This window comes from Oncorhynchus mykiss, chromosome 12 (genome assembly GCF_013265735.2).
Source record: "Oncorhynchus mykiss isolate Arlee chromosome 12, USDA_OmykA_1.1, whole genome shotgun sequence".
NCBI lineage: Eukaryota > Metazoa > Chordata > Actinopteri > Salmoniformes > Salmonidae > Oncorhynchus > Oncorhynchus mykiss.
The window spans coordinates 86,781,028-86,801,577 of NC_048576.1; the positions used below are offsets into that span (position 1 = coordinate 86,781,028).

Below are 20,550 nucleotides of genomic sequence, written 5' to 3' on the forward strand. Positions count from 1 at the left end.
TAATTTGTGTCAGCCAACCATCTGAGGGACCAGTCACTAACATCTCAGGGAACAGTGGTGGTCCACAGACCAGGGGTCGAGGACCACTGCTCTATTGGAAACCCTGAACACAGCTATTAAGTTGTTGTAGAATGACACTCCACTGGAAAATGATTCTGCAATAACACACATTAGTGTAATCGGAATGCAGTATAACACTTGTATTAATGAGTCAGTAGGTGGACTTATTAACTGATAGTCCTTCAGGCTTTCAGAATACTGTTTTTTTAAGGAGAGTGTGTTTCCACTCCTTTTCATATTTGTGTGATTTAATGAGAGAGACAGGAGTAAATGGAAGGGGAACACAGTATTCAGTAAAGCAGTAGACCTGTGATTGGATCCCAGCTAGTTAGTGGGCCATACAGTAAGTGCTGTAAGGTGACAGCAGGTGATTTAATGAGAGAGACAGGAGTAAATGGAAGGGGAACACAGTAGACCTGTGATTGGATCCCAGCTAGTTAGTGGGCCATACAGTAAGTGCTGTAAGGTGACAGCAGGTGATTTAATGAGAGAGACAGGAGTAAATGGAAGGGGAACACAGTAGACCTGTGATTGGATCCCAGCTAGTTAGTGGGCCATACAGTAAGTGCTGTAAGGTGACAGCAGGACCGACCAACCCCAGCCTGTCCAGCAAATATAAAAAATACACTAGTTTTCCTTTAGAGAGACGAGCCCTGCTGATGTGGGTTCTTCAAATAAAAACATCACAAAACTGTTGTGAAAAACATGAGATGGCACAATGACCACAGAAACGGAACTGGAAGTCTTATGACTCATTTATTATAAAAAATAGACTATCATTACAGGAACAACATGATCAGTACAGGAACTTAAGAATGCAAAAGTATTACAATAAAATAGCAGTAAAAGTTGCCTGGCGCCTGAAAAATAGGCATAGGCCCAATGCCATCAAATATGTAAAAACAATATATACAATAGAGAATCAATTCAACATTTAAAAGTTGTTCAAAAATATATATTGTCAATCTATAAAGAAAAATAGAATGTACAGCTAAAGACAATGAAATTCAATGCACAGCAATCAGTGCTATTTTCAAGTTAAATTGTGGTTGTAATTACAAGACTCAAATTCTCCCTGATACGTCAGGGTCAAGGACTATAACAAACCTCTGTATGAAAAACCATTTACAATGTGTGATGTCAGTCACATACAATGCTGTGTACTTAAGTAGCTACAGTATATAGGTAGCTTACCTTGAGGTTGAATGACTGACATAAGAGTACATCATTGATGCAAACCCTTGCTACTTAACACAACCTGAGAATATATCTTTCAAAGTCCTTCGTTGACATCATGTATTACAGTATGTTTACATAATTGTCTCTTAGTCAGCTGACATGAGCTTCCATTTGGACCCAAATTAAAGATGGCTGCCGTACATCATCAGTAACAAGCTGTCCGAAGGTCGTGCCCAAAGTAAAGATGGCTGCTGTGCAACACCCGTAGCAACCTGTCTTAGGTTAGTGCCCAAAGTAAAGATGGCTGCCGTGCAACATCACTAATAACCCATCTGGGGGGGGTGTGCACGTCTAATGGTGGTGCGCATGTCTTCATAGACATCGCTACTCTTGCTCTGTGTTGGTCTAATCGTTGCACGCCATGCCTTTAACTGGGAAGACAAGAGATCTTGGTCAGAAAAGGTACTATTAGTACGCTATGTTATTAACATTTAACTGACACTCTTATCCAGAGCGACTTACAGGAGCAATTAGGGTTAAGTGCCTTGCTCAAAAGCACAGCAACACATTTTTCACCAAGTGTGCTCGGGGATTCTAACCAGCGCCTTTTCTGTTACTGGCTCAACGCTCTTAACCTCTAGGCTTCCTGTCGCCGTGTCTTTAGAAGGGGGGGGGGGGATCAGAAGGGGTCGTGTGTTTCAGTAAATACCTTGTGTATGGAATTGAAATTAATTGAACTAACATTATCATCAACACATTGCAAATGTCAAAAATGTGCATGTATACTATACACACACACACGCACACACACACACACACACACACACGCGAGATAGATGAGACGGAATATGCAGGGGCAGAATTTGCGCAATTCCCCAGAAGCAGGTCATAACTCATGAAATACGATCAATGTAGATGAAATCAAACAATACCACTGAACATGTCTAGTATACGGAGCTATATCCTGTCAAATATGTTGTGACAGTACTGATAATAGAACTTCCCCAACAGATTCCATCAGTCAAAGCAAAAGGCTGAAGTTAAAAACTGTGCATTTCCCTACCAAAGACAGGTCAGTGGAGACAGTGCTGAGGTGGCAATCTTGCCACCCGACACACACACTCAAACATCTACACACAGATTCACAAGTTTAAACACCTACACACAGATTCACAAGCTTAAACACCTACACGCAGATTCACAAGCTTCAACACCTACACACACACACACACAAAAAATACTATAGTATACTATGATATAAATACTGTGGTATTCACTGTAGTGTTTTTGTGGAGTAAAGTAGTATTTACTGTAGTATTTACAGTTAACTATAGTATAAATACTGTAGTAAAAGAAAACTGTATTTTATACTATAGTATTTACTGTAGTGTTTTTGCGGACTGTAATATACTGTAGTATATACAGTAGTGTTTCTGCGTACTAAAGTAGTATTTACTGTATTATACTTTAGTATCTGCAGTTAACTATAGTAAAAATAATGATGTAAATTAACTGTATTATATAATCAAGTATTTAATTAAGTGTTTTTGCAGAGTGTAGTATTTACTGTAGTATACTGTAGTATTTACTGCAGTGTGCTTGCGGATTGTATACTGTAGTATTTACTGTCGTGTTTTTGCGGACTGTAATATACTGTAGTATTTACTGTTGTGCCATTGCGGACATTACTGTAGTATTTACTATAGTATTTTAGTTTTATTATCTTTGACATAGAAGTGGAGGCTTTTTCCTTGAGGAAACCTACTGGGGAAATACTAAAAGAGAACATTTTCCATAACCTGTAGTTAGGTAGGTAGGACTGGGGTCTGAGAAGATATAGAAAAAAGCAGAAGCTCTGAACTAACCTAGCACAAATGTGGATATGGGGAGGGGAATGGTTAGGGGTTATGCAAATTAAATACTGTAGTATTTACTATCATTAAAGTCTAGTGTTTTTGCAGACTGTAGTGTTTTTGGGGACAATACTGTAGAATTTACTCAGGTTTTTTTCATATAATACTGCAGTATACTACAACATTAAGTACTACACATGATTGAGGGATACTACAGTGTATAGTATTGTACAGTATACTACAATTTACTACAGAATTCTATAGTCACTACTGTAGTATTCTATAGTAAACTGCAGTATTTTTCATGTAGGCACACACACTTTACTGTAGTACTTACCCTGGGGATGACCCAGATGAAGAGGATGAGCAGACTCAGGAGAAGCACAGAGCCAGCAGTGACAGCTGAGACCAGGACTAGATACCAGGACATTCCTAGCCCTGAGGATGCGTCATTCTGGTCACACTCCTCATCTGTGGCACAGCAACACACCAGGGTAGCACACGTTTTAATTCAGTTCAGTCCAATTAAACTCAACAAACTGACCAGTCTGAACTTTTTTAGAAGTTAGGTAGCTCAAATTAGGATTAGTTCCTATGAGACTGTGCTGCTCAGAGATCACATTAAGACAATGGTCCTGAATCATTCCCTAACCCTCCTCTTGACCCCATTAACATTCAATATTTGCAGATCTGTAGGATCTGGATAGGTATAACCAGTGGAGCAGCTTCCAACGTACAGATCTGTATCCAGGACATACATGCCAGGCTGTGAAAGGCCAGAAAAATTGCTGTCCAGCAGACGGTACCGGTCCATAAAGGCTCAGACCAACAGGCTCCTAAACAGCTTCTGTCCCCTGACCATAAGACTGTTAAATGGTTCATAACTACTGCTCCCCCATTGTATTAGATGTATCACTACCACTACACTGCTGTTCATGGATTACTGATAACCATTCACATCCATTTATTCAGCTCCTTATCTTATTTCTCATGTTGTTTTCTATTTAATTGCTTATTAGTTATACTATTTTGATATTGAATGCTGCACTGTAGGGTAAGGCTGGCAAGTTAAGCATTTCACTGTGCTTGAGCATATGACCACAAAAACTTGAACATTGAAGGGTGCAGTAAGTGCCAAATGGAATGTTAGGGAACGAATCAGGACTGGCTGAGACACTCACCATTCACCACCAGCAAAACAGCTCCTTCCCCCTCAGTCTTCTCAATCTTGTTTTTCTTATAAACATCGTACACACACCAGAAGGCCCCAGAGTCTTCTATGGTCAGGTTTGTGATGGTGATGTCCATTTTGTTGAGTCTTCCGTTAGTCGTCAATCTGAGTTTGAACCTCTCGTGGAGGGTTAATTTTTTTGTTTCCTGGTGAAAGTAGAGGACTGGAATCTCTTTTGTCAGGCGCATGTACACACCCAGGTTTTCTTGGTCTGGCAGAGAGGTGCTGCAGTGGATGGTCATAGTGTCTCCCTCCTGCTTTCGGACCAGCAGTCCCTTGCTCCCTTTCATGAGCAGATGGGAGAATGGAAGAAAAACACACACAACATATGTGTCAGATCTTTTGTTTTAAGGATAAGCCAATACCAACCAGTTAAGGAGATCTTTACTACCCAAAACTAGTTTCACACAAGTCTGGGTCTATTTTTGGAAATGGATTATGAATACAAGGAACCATATACTACTCTCATTTGAATATTACGCTTGAAAAGTAAATGACTTGAAAACAGCATCTGTATATCTATGATATTGCAACTCTAGATTACAGTGGACTCTAGATTACAGTGGACTCTAGATTACAGTGGACTCTAGATTACAGTGGACTCCTGAAAAAGGCAATGTCTTGGGACTGTTGTGCCAGATATGCAGTTATCAGGAGCAAGCTATTAAAAATCATGTCATTGAAATGAGACTGGAAACTGTATTGTACTTATTCAAAGTGCGCTTATCAGGAGTCGACTGTACAAAAAACCGCCCCTTTCCATGAACTCAAAAGGATGTCCACCTCCCAATAGAAAACTAAAATAAATACCACTCACCTTTCTCAGCCAAGGTGCAGCAAAGAAGGCAGAGGAAGATTGAACAACACAGAGAGAATGCAGACATCCTGCTAATACAAGACCTACACATCACAACTAAACTGAGCCTTCAAATAACAGGAAATATACAGAATGTCTTTACCACAGTGGTGTCTGCTCTAGAACCTCTCCACCAATAGGAACACGAAGTAGGCCTACTTGTGTGTGATACAGTCATAGGTTAGGGATAAATGAGGTTAAACAACAAAACACAATTATTTTCAGAGCATTAATTTGTGGGTTTGTCATTCAAAGACAGTCACTTCAAGTATCTTCCGTCAAGATAGAACTGCCAAAGGGGGAGGAGTTGCAGTCTACTGCAGAGATAGCCTGCAAAGTAATGTCATACTTTCCAGGTCCATACCCAAACAGTTCGAACTACTAATTTTGAAAATTACTCTCTCCAGAAATAAGTCTCTCACTGTTGCCGCCTGCTACCGACCCCCCTCAGCTCCCAGCTGTGCCCTGGACACCATTTGTGAATTGATCACCCCCCATCTAGCTTCAGAGTTTGTTCTGTTAGGTGACCTAAACTGGGATATGCTTAACACCCCGGCAGTCCTACAATCTAAGCTAGATGCCCTCAATCTCACTCAAATCATCAAGGAACCCACCAGGTACAACCCTAACTCTGTAAACAAGGGCACCCTCATTGACGTCATCCTGACCAACTGGCCCTCCAAATACACCTCCGCTGTCTACAACCAGGATCTCAGCGATCACTGCCTCATTGCCTGTATTCGCTACGGAGCCGCAGTCAAACGACCACCCCTCATCACTGTCAAACGCTCCCTAAAACACTTCTGTGAGCAGGCCTTTCTAATCGACCTGGCCCGGGTATCCTGGAAGGACATTGACCTCATCCCGTCAGTTGAGGATGCCTGGTCTTTCTTTAAAAGTAACTTCCTCACCATTTTAGATAAGCATGCTCCGTTCAAAAAATGCAGAACTAAGAACAGATATAGCCCCTGGTTCACTCCAGACCTGACTGCCCTCGACCAGCACAAAAACATCCTGTGGCGGACTGCACTAACATCGAATAGTCCCCGCGATATGCAACTGTTCAGGGAAGTCAGGAACCAATACACACAGTCAGTCAGGAAAGCTAAAGTCAACTTCTTCAGGCAGAAGTTTGCATCCTGTAGCTCCAACTCCAAAAAGTTCTGGGACACTGTGAAGTCCATGGAGAACAAGAGCACCTCCTCCCAGCTGCCCACTGCATTGAGGCTAGGTAACACGGTCACCACCGATAAATCCATGATTATCGAAAACTTCAACAAGCATTTCTCAACGGCTGGCCATGCCTTCCGCCTGGCTACTCCAACCTCGGCCAACAGCTCCCCCCCCCCCCGCAGCTACTCGCCCAAGCCTCTCCAGGTTCTCCTTTACCCAAATCCAGATAGCAGATGTTCTGAAAGAGCTGCAAAACCTGGACCCGTACAAATCAGCTGGGCTTGACAATCTGGACCCTCTATTCCTGAAACTATCCGCCGCCATTGTCGCAACCCCTATTACCAGCCTGTTCAACCTCTCTTTCATATCGTCTGAGATCCCCAAGGATTGGAAAGCTGCCGCAGTCATCCCCCTCTTCAAAGGGGGCGACACCCTGGACCCAAACTGTTACAGACCTATATCCATCCTGCCCTGCCTATCTAAGGTCTTCGAAAGCCAAGTCAACAAACAGGTCACTGACCATCTTGAATCCCACCGTACCTTCTCCGCTGTGCAATCTGGTTTCCGAGCCGGTCACGGGTGTACCTCAGCCACGCTCAAGGTACTAAACGATATCATAACCGCCATCGATAAAAGACAGTACTGTGCAGCCGTCTTCATAGACCTTGCCAAGGCTTTCGACTCTGTCAATCACCGTATTCTTATCGGCAGACTCAGTAGCCTCGGTTTTTCGGATGACTGCCTTGCCTGGTTCACCAATTACTTTGCAGACAGAGTTCAGTGTGTCAAATCGGAGGGCATGCTGTCCGGTCCTCTGGCAGTCTCTATGGGGGTGCCACAGGGTTCAATTCTCGGGCCGACTCTTTTCTCTGTATATATCAATGATGTTTCTCATGCTGCGGGCGATTCCCTGATCCACCTCTACGCAGACGACACCATTCTATATACTTCCGGCCCGTCCTTGGACACTGTGCTATCTAACCTCCAAACGAGCTTCAATGCCATACAGCACTCCTTCCGTGGCCTCCAACTGCTCTTAAACGCTAGTAAAACCAAATGCATGCTTTTCAACCGTTCGCTGCCTGCACCCGCACGCCTGACCAGCATCACCACCCTGGATGGTTCCGACCTTGAATATGTGGACATCTATAAGTACCTAGGTGTCTGGCTAGACTCTAAACTCTCCTTCCAGACCCATATCAAACATCTCCAATCGAAAATCAAATCAAGAGTCGGCTTTCTATTCCGCAACAAAGCCTCCTTCACTCACGCCGCCAAACTTACCCTAGTAAAACTGACTATCCTACCGATCCTCGACTTCGGCGATGTCATCTACAAAATTGCTTCCAACACTCTACTCAGCAAACTGGATGCAGTTTATCACAGTGCCATCCGTTTTGTCACTAAAGCACCTTATACCACCCACCACTGCGACTTGTATGCTCTAGTCGGCTGGCCCTCGCTACATATTTGTCGCCAGACCCACTGGCTCCAGGTCATCTACAAGTCCATGCTAGGTAAAGCTCCGCCTTATCTCAGTTCACTGGTTACGATGGCAACACCCATCCGTAGCACGCGCTCCAGCAGGTGTATCTCACTGATCATCCCTAAAGCCAACACCTCATTTGGCCGCCTTTCGTTCCAGTTCTCTGCTGCCTGTGACTGGAACGAATTGCAAAAATCGCTCAAGTTGGAGACTTTTATCTCCCTCACCAACTTCAAACATCTGCTATCTGAGCAGCTAACCGATCGCTGCAGCTGTACATAGTCTATTGGTAAATAGCCCACCCATTTTCACCTACCTCATCCCCATACTGTTTTTATTTATTTATTTTTCTGCTCTTTTGCACACCAATATCTCTACCTGTACATAACCACCTGATCATTTATCACTCCAGTGTTAATCTGCATAATTGAAATTATTTGCCTCCCTTCTCATGCCTTTTGCACACAATGTATATATAGACTCCCCTTTTTTCTACTGTGTTATTGACTTGTTAATTGTTTACTCCATGTGTAACTCTGTGTTGTCTGTTCACACTGCTATGCCTTATCTTGGCCAGGTCGCAGTTGCAAATGAGAACTTGTTCTCAACTAGCCTACCTGGTTAAATAATGGTGAAATAAAAAAAATAATAAAAAAAAACAACTGGAATGGAACGCTACAACAACCACTTCAAATGGACACACACCATCAACTTTTCAAAGTTAGTCCACACTGTTGTGACCTGTTATTAGGGAGACTATAGGCAGGTAAATATAACAAACCAGAGTGTGTGACAACAATGACTTCTAACTCTACTGATGCTTTCTATGTGCAACCTGGGTTCAGGTGATGTGCGTAACACTAGACTCCCTACTCCCAGAATGGTTCACTACATACATACATAACATATCCTCTACTCTCAGACATGATAGAGGTGAAATCCTATCTATAGAGGCTCAAATCCTTCTGTTCACCTGATTTAGAATTCCTCACAATCAAATGTAGACCGCATTATCTACCAAGAGAATTCTCTTCGATTATAATCACAGCCGTATATATCCCCCCCAAGCAGACACATCGATGGCTCTGAACGAACTTTATTTAACTCTCTGCAAACTGGAAACGATTTATCCGGAGGCTGCATTCATTGTAGCTGGGGATTTTAACAAGGCTAATCTGAAAACAAGACTCCCCAAATTTTATCAGCATATCGATTGCGCAACCAGGGGTGGAAAGACCTTGTATCATTGTTACTCTAACTTCCGCGACGCATATAAGGCCCTGCCCCGCCCCCCTTTCGGAAAAGCTGACCACGACTCCATTTTGTTGATCCCTGCCTACAGACAGAAACTAAAACAAGAGGCTCCCACGCTGAGGTCTGTCCAACGCTGGTCCGACCAAGCTGACTCCACACTCCAAGACTGCTTCCATCACGTGGACTGGGAGATGTTTCGTATTGCGTCAGATAACAACATTGACGAATACGCTGATTCGGTGTGCGAGTTCATTAGAACGTGCGTTGAAGATGTCGTTCCCATAGCAACGATTAAAACATTCCCTAACCAGAAACCGTGGATTGATGGCAGCATTCGTGTGAAACTGAAGCTATTGAGCTATTCCCTCCGCAAGGCTATCAAACAAGCTAAGCGCCAGTACAGAGACAAAGTAGAATCTCAATTCAACGGCTCAGACACAAGAGGCATGTGGCAGGGTCTACAGTCAATCACGGACTACAGGAAGAAATCCAGCCCAGTCACGGACCAGGATGTCTTGCTCCCAGGCAGACTAAATAACTTTTTTGCCCGCTTTGAGGACAATACAGTGCCACTGACACGGCCTGCAACGAAAACATGCGGTCTCTCCTTCACTGCAGCCGAGGTGAGTAAGACATTTAAACGTGTTAACCCTCGCAAGGCTGCAGGCCCAGACGGCATCCCCAGCCGCGCCCTCAGAGCATGCGCAGACCAGCTGGCCGGTGTGTTTACGGACATATTCAATCAATCCCTATACCAGTCTGCTGTTCCCACATGCTTCAAGAGGGCCACCATTGTTCCTGTTCCCAAGAAAGCTAAGGTAACTGAGCTAAACGACTACCGCCCCGTAGCACTCACATCCGTCATCATGAAGTGCTTTGAGAGACTAGTCAAGGACCATATCACCTCCACCCTACCTGACACCCTAGACCCACTCCAATTTGCTTACCGCCCAAATAGGTCCACAGACGATGCAATCTCAACCACACTGCACACTGCCTTAACCCATCTGGACAAGAGGAATACCTATGTGAGAATGCTGTTCATCGACTACAGCTCGGCATTCAACACCATAGTACCCTCCAAGCTCGTCATCAAGCTCGAGACCCTGGGTCTCGACCCCGCCCTGTGCAACTGGGTACTGGACTTCCTGACAGGCCGCCCCCAGGTGGTGAGGGTAGGCAACAACATCTCCTCCCCGCTGATCCTCAACACTGGGGCCCCACAAGGGTGCGTTCTGAGCCCTCTCCTGTACTCCCTGTTCACCCACGACTGCGTGGCCACGCACGCCTCCAACTCAATCATCAAGTTTGCGGACGACACAACAGTGGTAGGCTTGATTACCAACAACGACGAGACGGCCTACAGGGAGGAGGTGAGGGCCCTCGGAGTGTGGTGTCAGGAAAATAACCTCACACTCAACGTCAACAAAACTAAGGAGATGATTGTGGACTTCAGGAAACAGCAGAGGGAACACCCCCCTATCCACATCGATGGAACAGTAGTGGAGAGGGTAGCAAGTTTTAAGTTCCTCGCATACACATCACAGACAAACTGAATTGGTCCACTCACACAGACAGCATCGTGAAGAAGGCGCAGCAGCGCCTCTTCAACCTCAGGAGGCTGAAGAAATTCAGCTTGTCACCAAAAGCACTCACAAACTTCTACAGATGCACAATCGAGAGCATCCTGGCGGGCTGTATCACCGCCTGGTATGGCAACTGCACCGCCCTCAACCGTAAGGCTCTCCAGAGGGTAGTGAGGTCTGCACAACGCATCACCTGGGGCAAACTACCTGCCCTCCAGGACACCTACACCACCCGATGTCACAGGAAGGCCATAAAGATCATCAAGGACATCAACCACCCGAGCCACTGCCTGTTCACCCCGCTATCATCCAGAAGGCGAGGTCAGTACAGGTGCATCAAAGCTGGGACCGAGAGACTGAAAAACAGCTTCTATCTCAAGGCCATCAGACTGTTAAACAGCCACCACTAACACTGAGTGGCTGCTGCCAACACACTGACACTGACTCAACTCCAGCCACTTTAATAATGGGAATTGATGGGAAATTATGTAAATATATCACTAGCCACTTTAAACAATGCTACCTTATATAATGTTACTTACCCTACATTATTAATCTCATATGCATACGTATATACTGTACTCTATATCATCGACTGTATCCCTATGTAATACATGTATCACTAGCCACTTTAAACTATGCCACTTTGTTTACATACTCATCTCATTTGTACATACTGTACTTGATACCATCTACTGTATCTTGCCTATGCTGCTCTGTACCATCACTCATTCATATATCCTTATGTACATATTCTTTATCCCCTTACACTGTGTACAAGACAGTAGTTTTGGAATTGTTAGTTAGATTACTTGTTATTACTGCATTGTCGGAACTAGAAGCACAAGCATTTCGCTACACTCGCATTAACATCTGCTAACCATGTGTATGTGACAAATAAAATTTGATTTGATTTGATTTGATTTTGAATGGTTCACTACATAACATATCCTCTACTCTCAGACATAATAGAGGTGAATGGTTCACTACATAACATATCCTCTACTCTCAGACATGATAGAGGTGAATGGTTCACTACATAACATATCCTCTAGTCCCAGACATGATAGAGGTGAATGGTTCACTACATAACATATCCTCTACTCTCAGACATGATAGAGGTGAATGGTTCACTACATAACATATCCTCTACTCTCAGACATGATAGAGGTGAATGGTTCACTACATAACATATCCTCTACTCTCAGACATGATAGAGGTGAATGGTTCACTACATAACATATCCTCTACTCTCAGACATGATAGAGGTGAATGTTTCACTACATAACATATCCTCTACTCCCAGACATGATAGAGGTGAATGGTTCACTACATACATACATAACATATCCTCTACTCTCAGACATGATAGAGGTGAATGGTTCACTACATAACATATCCTCTACTCCCAGACATGATAGAGGTGAATGGTTCACTACATAACATATCCTCTACTCCCAGACATGATAGAGGTGAATGGTTCAGTACATAACATATCCTCTACTCCCAGACATGATAGAGGTGAATGGTTCACTACATAACATATCCTCTACTCTCAGACATGATAGAGGTGAATGGTTCACTACATAACATATCCTCTAGTCCCAGACATGATAGAGGTGAATGGTTCACTACATAACATATCCTCTACTCTCAGACATGATAGAGGTGAATGGTTCACTACATAACATATCCTCTACTCTCAGACATGATAGAGGTGAATGGTTCACTACATAACATATCCTCTACTCTCAGACATGATAGAGGTGAATGGTTCACTACATAACATATCCTCTACTCTCAGACATGATAGAGGTGAATGTTTCACTACATAACATATCCTCTACTCCCAGACATGATAGAGGTGAATGGTTCACTACATACATACATAACATATCCTCTACTCTCAGACATGATAGAGGTGAATGGTTCACTACATAACATATCCTCTACTCCCAGACATGATAGAGGTGAATGGTTCACTACATAACATATCCTCTACTCCCAGACATGATAGAGGTGAATGGTTCAGTACATAACATATCCTCTACTCCCAGACATGATAGAGGTGAATGGTTCACTACATAACATATCCTCTACTCTCAGACATGATAGAGGTGAATGGTTCACTACATAACATATCCTCTACTCCCAGACATGATAGAGGTGAATGGTTCACTACATAACATATCCTCTACTCTCAGACATGATAGAGGTGAATGTTTCACTACATAACATATCCTCTACTCTCAGACATGATAGAGGTGAATGGTTCACTACATACATACATAACATATCCTCTACTCTCAGACATGATAGAGGTGAATGGTTCACTACATAACATATCCTCTACTCTCAGACATGATAGAGGTGAATGGTTCACTACATACATACATAACATATCCTCTACTCTCAGACATGATAGAGGTGAATGGTTCACTACATAACATATCCTCTACTCTCAGACATGATAGAGGTGAATGGTTCACTACATAACATATCCTCTACTCTCAGACATAATAGAGGTGAATGGTTCACTACATAACATATCCTCTACTCTCAGACATAGAGGTGAATGGTTCACTACATAACATATCCTCTACTCTCAGACATGATAGAGGTGAATGGTTCACTACATAACATATCCTCTACTCTCAGACATGATAGAGGTGAATGGTTCAGTACATAACATATTCTCTACTCTCAGACATGATAGAGGTGAATGGTTCACTACATAACATATCTTCTACTCTCAGACATGATAGAGGTGAATGGTTCAGTACATAACATATCCTCTACTCTCAGACATGATAGAGGTGAATGGTTCACTACATAACATATCCTCTACTCTCAGACATGATAGAGGTGAATGGTTCACTACATACATACATAACATATCCTCTACTCCCAGACATGATAGAGGTGAATGGTTCACTACATAACATATCCTCTACTCCCAGACATGATAGAGGTGAATGGTTCAGTACATAACATATCCTCTACTCTCAGACATGATAGAGGTGAATGGTTCACTACATAACATATCCTCTACTCTCAGACATGATAGAGGTGAATGGTTCACTACATAACATATCCTCTACTCCCAGACATAGAGGTGAATGGTTCACTACATAACATATCCTCTAGTCCCATATATGATAGAGGTGAATGGTTCACTACATAACATATCCTCTACTCTCAGACATGATAGAGGTGAATGGTTCAGTACATAACATATCCTCTACTCTCAGACATGATAGAGGTGAATGGTTCACTACATAACATATCCTCTACTCTCAGACATGATAGAGGTGAATGGTTCACTACATAACATATCCTCTACTCTCAGACATAATAGAGGTGAATGGTTCACTACATAACATATCCTCTACTCTCAGACATGATAGAGGTGAATGGTTCAGTACATAACATATCCTCTACTCTCAGACATGATAGAGGTGAACGGTTCACAACATACAGTGGCGGAAAAAGTACCCAACTGTCATACTTGAGTAAAAGTAAAGATACCTTAATAGAAAATGACTCAAGTAAAAGTAGTCACCCAGTAAAGTTCTACTTTAATAAAAGTCTAAAAGTATTTGGTTTAAAATATACTTAAGTATGAAAAATAAAAGTAGAAATCATTTAAAATTCCTTATATTAAGCAAACCAGATGGCACCATTTTCTTGTTTTTTTAATGTTTTTTTTAATGGTTCTCTACCAGTGGTGTAAAGTGCTTAAGTAAACATACTTTAAAGTACTACTTAAGTAGTTATTTTTAGTTATTTGTACTTTACTCTTTATATTTTTGATTACTTTTACTTCACTACATTCCTAAAGAAAATAATGTACTTTTTACTCCATACATTTTCCCTGACACCCAAAAGTACTTCAATTGTACCGTCTGGTTTTCTTAATATAAGGAATGTGAAATTACTTATATTTTAGCAATTACATTTACCTTTGATAAATAAGTATACTTAAAACAAAATACTTTTAGACTTTTACTCAAATAGTATTTTACTGGTTGGCTTTCACCTTGACTTGAGTCATTTTCTATTAGGGTATCTTTACTTTTACTCAAGTATGACAGTTGGGTATTTGTTCCACCACTGTTCACTACATAACATATCCTCTACTCCCAGACATAGAGGTGAATGGTTCACCACATAACATATCCTCTACTCCCAGACATAGAGGTGAATGGTTCACCACATAACATAACCTCACCACAACATATTTAACAGCAAATTATATAACATGACATCTCCCTTAGAAAGCTACACTGTGGAGGAAGTGTGTATACACACCTGATTCAATAATTATGGTCTAAATTGAAGACCATGGTAAATTGCTTATTGAATCAGGTTAGAGTGGGTCTGGTCAATTGCTTATTGAATCAGGTTAGAGGGGGTCTGGTCAATTGCTTGTTGAATCAGGTTAGAGTGGGTCTGGTCATTTGCTTATTGAATCAGGTTAGAGTGGGTCTGGTCAATTGCTTATTGAATCAGGTTAGAGTGGGTCTGGTCAGTTGCTTGTTGAATGAGGTTAGAGTGTGTCTGGTCAGTTGCTTGTTGAATCAGGTTAGAGTGGGTCTGGTCAGTTGCTTGTTGAATCAGGTTAGAGTGGGTCTGGTCAGTTGCTTGTTGAATCAGGTTAGAGTGGGTCTGGTCAATTGCTTATTGAATCAGGTTAGAGTGGGTCTGGTCAGTTGCTTGTTGAATCAGGTTAGTGTGGGTCTGGTCAGTTGCTTGTTGAATCAGGTTAGAGTGGGTCTGGTCAGTTGCTTGTTGAATCAGGTTAGAGTGGGTCTGGTCAGTTGCTTGTTGATTCAGGTTAGTGTGGGTCTGGTCAGTTGCTTGTTGAATCAGGTTAGTGTGGGTCTGGTCAATTGCTTGTTGAATCAGGTTAGTGTGGGTCTGGTCAATTGCTTGTTGAATCAGGTTGGAGTGGGTCTGGTCAATTGCTTATTGAATCAGGTTAGAGTGTATCTGGTCAGTTGCATATTGAATCAGGTTAGAGTGGGTCTGGTCAATTGCTTATTGAATCAGGTTAGAATGGGTCTGGAACTAAAGACAGTGCACACAGCACCTACTGTTGGTAAACTTCAAGTCAGGGTGTGAGAACAACTCTCTCTAGTGGGGGGGAGAGGTGTCTGCATAAAGCCAACAATTTGGGTACTTTTGAGGGCCAGGCCTCAGAGAGCTGGAAACACAAAAGGAAACATTTCTGGGCCAAACACTGGAGCTAAACCTGATACAGGAAATATCCTATTAGAAAACAGTTCATCACTGATCTCAAGTGAGGTACCCATACATAAAAGTTGTATATTGAGATACTGTATATGGTGGTACATTAAAAATGCTTTTCTATATTTTTTGTAATGCACGTTCATATATTAATAAAATATTGATTTACATATTGTACATCTGTACAGTATGCAACATATAGCAACTATAAATGATGATAGAACATACAGCATATTAAATTAATGTGAACATCAAGACATGAAGTAGAGAGGGATACTTTTTTCAGTCGTTTTTCTATGCTGAAGTCTGAAATATTAATGTGTGGATATGGTCCCTCTGGGCAAATGGCCTGTGAGACAAAATGAAAAACAGTGCTGCTACTTCAACCACTTGCTATGCAACTGTAAAAAGCTCAGTTTATGAAATCAATTAACTTTGGAAGGATTCATACCAAAGTAGGGTAGAGTTCCAGGGGCAAGTTTCTGTCATCTGTGCCACGAAGGTGGAGTGTTGGGCAGGGAACTGTCAACGGAGCTGGCTTGATGGTGTTGAGGTGGTCCCATCAGAGTAGAGCATCCTGGGATATTTTTCCCATAGACCTGCTGTTAGACTAGAGGAAAGATGTTAGCAGGCAGGAGATCATCAGAGAAAGCGATAATTGGCTGGCACAGTATTTCAATTAAACCATATTCACCTGCTTTCCTGAAGTAAGGATTATGGTCCTCATCTTTGTAAGTCACCTTTATTTTTCACCTGTGTGTTTTATCAGTTTCTTTGTGAAAAATGTAGCATAGTAGATGAGTCGCTAAAGCAAGGAGCTATAGCAGCACACAAGTAGACTACAGATGCATGCTGGTCCGGGCCCTGAGCTGGTGAAGTGAGCGCTACTGGAGTGAAATTGGAGCAGCGAGAAGCAGCCGATGCTCCAGCCTTTGGGAAAGTTGCTCCACGCTACAGTCAAATTGGGCACGCTCAGCTCCTCGCTCCAGTCAAATTGGGCACGCTCAGCTCCTCGCTCCAGTCAAATTGGGCACGCTCAGCTCCTCGCTCCAGCTCTGCTCTACGCTCCAGTCAAATTGGGCACGCTCAGCTCCTCGCTCCAGTCAAATTGGGCACGCTCAGCTCCTCGCTCCAGTCAAATTGGGCACGCTCAGCTCCACGCTCCAGTCAAATTGGGCACGCTCAGCTCCTCGCTCCAGCTCTGCTCTACGCTCCAGTCAAATTGGGCACGCTCAGCTCCTCGCTCCAGCTCAGCTCCTCGCTCCAGCTCAGCTCCTCGCTCCAGCTCAGCTCCTCGCTCCAGCTCAGCTCCTAGCTCCAGCTCAGCTCCTCGCTCCAGCTCTGCTCCTCGCTCCAGCTCTGCTCCTCGCTCCAGCTCTGCTCCTCGCTCCAGCTCAGCTCCTCGCTCCAGCTCAGCTCCTCGCTCCAGCTCAGCTCCTCGCTCCAGCTCAGCTCCTCGCTCCAGCTCAGCTCCTCGCTCCAGCTCAGCTCCTCGCTCCAGCTCAGCTCCTCGCTCCAGCTCTGCTCCTCGCTCCAGCTCAGCTCCCGAAGTTCTCAGACATAGATGGATGTTGAATACTGACTTGTATCAGGGGAGACCTGCCTGCTCAGCCATGATCAGTACTTTCAATACAAAACAATCAGTTGCAAACTTAACTGATGATCCTATCAATTCTTTCTTATCTATGTTTTGAAATGACTGTATGTAGGTTACTGCATCTAGTATGAAATGTAGGCTGTTATGACCACATCCTCTCAGTCAGATGCAGCACCATGTATACTGATTCAAAATATGAACGCAACATGCACACATTTCAAAGATGTTACTGAGTTACACTTCATGTAAGTAAATCAGTCAATTTAAATAAATAAATAATGCCCTAATCTATGGATTTCACATGACTGGGCAGAGGTGCAGCCATGAGTGGGCATGGGAGAGCATAGGCCCACCCACTGGGGAGCCAGGCACAGCCAATCAGAATGAGTTTTTCCCCACAAAAGGGCTTTACTACAGACAGATATACTCCTTTTTTATTTCAGGTCATGAAAAACAGGACCAACACTTTACATGTTGCGTTTATATTTTTGTTCAGTATACAGTAGTTCAGCTCAGCCTTCCCCCTTTCAGTGTCAGACTGACACATCAACTGACTAGTGTTATCAGCCAAGCTATTCATTCTGTATGTGCCAGTTCAATGTGGACCCCAAGAGAGCCAATGGACAGGAGAAAGGAGAAAAACATTACATAATGGCCATGTTGAGACCCAGACCAGATATCGGAAGGTATCATTGAAGGTCATTTTGACTCATTGGAGGACAACTACAGTGTAATAATAATGTAGAGTACTTTACATTGAGGAATCTTTGGGACTTTTCTTCCATCAGTCCAGGGTTAAGGTTCTATGAGACATCACAAGAAAGTAGGTGAAATGTTGTGGGTGCTGCAGCCTCGTTGAAACAACGTTTCCACGATGAGCTGTGACAATCTCTCGACAAAGCACGTTCTTATTTCACAGTATCTCGCACACCCGTGTTTTGTCCTCCTGAGAAAGTCTTCTAGGTCGTTCCATATGATTTCAATCCCTTTCTGTCTGCACCCCTTTGAACACAACGTTTCATACATGTTTGGCCATGGTGGAAGTGGTCAGAATGGGACAGTTTGGACCTGAATGCCAAAACATTCATGATAGAGGTGCTCAAAGTAGACCCATTTTTTTACAGTTTGACAAGCCTGTTCGTAAGCTTTCAAATGATGTCAAACTCAACCGTTCAGTGATGAAGACATGGATGTCTCATGGTAGGGTGTGGGAATGCAACATGGGTCAACTTTTAATGTTTTGGCATTCAGGTCCAAAAAGTCCCTTTCTGAGCCCTTACTCTATGGGCAAACATGGAAAGTTGTGTTCAAATGAAAGGAGTGCAGGCAGAAAGTGATTGAAGTCATATGGAACTTCTTTTGAATTGACGTACAGGCCCATACTTCAGAATCAGCAATGTTGCAGCTAAACAGGAAATGGCTGGCTGTGAGTGTAACACATAACATAAAGTATGTTTGTTTTTTCAGAAATTGAAGTATGTGAAAATGTCCTGAGAAATGTGATGGATTGAAATCACTGTAAACATCAGCAGGGACTGAGTGAAAACTACTTGGCCAGTTAGTGGTGAAGGTTATGACTATTGACCTTTAATCAAGCTAGTCAACATCATGGTTGTGTGGGTAAGTAAGCGTAACCCATGTTGTATTCCTGTAAATGGGGGTCTTGACTTCCTCTCTGCTTGCAGTTTCCACCACCCGCTGCACCAACACACGTGCACAAAGACAGGAAGTCTTAGTCTCGTCTCTAAGCCATCTCCATGCGCACACAAACACACACATACCACTACCATCACACAAAGACACACACACACACACGCATACCACCACACAAACACACACACAAACACACACATACCACTACCATCACACAAAGGCACACACACACACACAAACACAACACTACCATCACACAAAGACACACACACCTCTGTACATACACTGTACCCTTGCTGCACTATATAAAAATACCCGGGTCCACAGCGGGAGAAGAAAGTCAGCTTTAACCAAACTTTCACCACACGTAAGTGATGTGTGCAATGAAAACAACATGCACCTCCACTGTGGTCTGGTGTTGTGCATGCTTTAGTGACAAACAGTGTGACATTTAGGCCCTTGCCTTTTGACTCATGGAAAGACTGCCTTGCAAGGCTTTAGATATAACGAATCTCTAGATGTAACGATTCTGAACCTTTTTGCCTCAGAGACTGAGCAAGCAATGGCTCCTATCCCCATCCAAAAATGCTTTGATTAACACAAACTAGGTCAAACTTAATTTGTGTCAGCCAACCATCTGAGGGACCAGTCACTAACATCTCAGGGAACAGTGGTGGTCCACAGACCAGGGGTTGAGGACCACTGCTCTATTGGAAACCCTGAACACAGCTATTAAGTTGTTGTAGAATGACACTCCACTGGAAAATGATTCTGCATCAACACACATTAGTATAATCGGAATGCAGTATAACACTTGTGTAAATGAGTCAGTAGGTGGACTTATTAACTGATAGTCCTTCAGGCTTTCAGAATACTGTTTTTTTAAGGAGAGTGTGTTTCCACTCCTTTTCATATTTGTGTGATTTAATGAGAGAGACAGGAGTAAATGGAAGGGGAACACAGTATTCAGTAAAGCAGTAGACCTGTGATTGGATCCCAGCTAGTTAGTGGGCCATACAGTAAGTGCTGTAAGGTGACAGCAGGTGATTTAATGAGAGAGACAGGAGTAAATGGAAGGGGAACACAGTAGACCTGTGATTGGATCCCAGCTAGTTAGTGGGCCATACAGTAAGTGCTGTAAGGTGACAGCAGGTGATTTAATGAGAGAGACAGGAGTAAATGGAAGGGGAACACAGTAGACCTGTGATTGGATCCCAGCTAGTTAGTGGGCCATACAGTAAGTGCTGTAAGGTGACAGCAGAACCGACCAACCCCAGCCTGTCCAGCAAATATAAAAAATACACTCCTTTTCCTTTAGAGAGACGAGCCCTGCTGATGTGGGTTCTTCAAATAAAAACATCACAAAACTGTT

General features: G+C 43.0%; 1 protein-coding gene across 2 annotated transcripts; it reads right to left on the reverse strand.

Annotated features, from left to right (window-relative positions):
- Positions 1-797: 797 nt before the first annotated feature.
- LOC110486897 lies at positions 798-16,773 on the reverse strand. 2 transcript variants are annotated; one of them, XM_036938963.1, is made up of 5 exons: positions 16,623-16,773; positions 16,380-16,538; positions 4,274-4,606; positions 3,430-3,563; positions 798-1,670 (listed from the first exon to the last, which is right to left on the reverse strand). In XM_036938963.1, the coding sequence occupies exons 3-5, from the start codon at positions 4,563-4,565 to the stop codon at positions 1,560-1,562; spliced, it is 537 nt and encodes a 178-aa protein (XP_036794858.1). In that variant the 5' UTR covers positions 4,566-4,606; positions 16,380-16,538; positions 16,623-16,773; the 3' UTR covers positions 798-1,559. The 2 variants fall into 2 exon arrangements, with proteins under 2 accessions (XP_036794858.1, XP_036794857.1); XM_036938962.1 differs by lacking the exons at positions 16,380-16,538; positions 16,623-16,773 and adding exons at positions 5,141-5,451; positions 8,499-8,717.
- Between the last annotated feature and the right edge of the window lie 3,777 nt (positions 16,774-20,550).

Bases quoted from the DNA above. Each gene is read 5' to 3' on its own strand.
- LOC110486897 (XM_036938962.1), bottom strand. From the start codon at position 5,231: ATGTGTAGGTCTTGTATTAGCAGGATGTCTGCATTCTCTCTGTGTTGT. The intron at 4,607-5,140 runs GTGAGTGGTATT...TGCTCATGAAAG, and splicing joins CTGCACCTTGGCTGAGAAAG to GGAGCAAGGGACTGCTGGTC. The intron at 1,671-3,429 runs GTAAGTACTACA...TTGTCTTCCCAG, and splicing joins TCATCTGGGTCATCCCCAGG to TTAAAGGCATGGCGTGCAAC.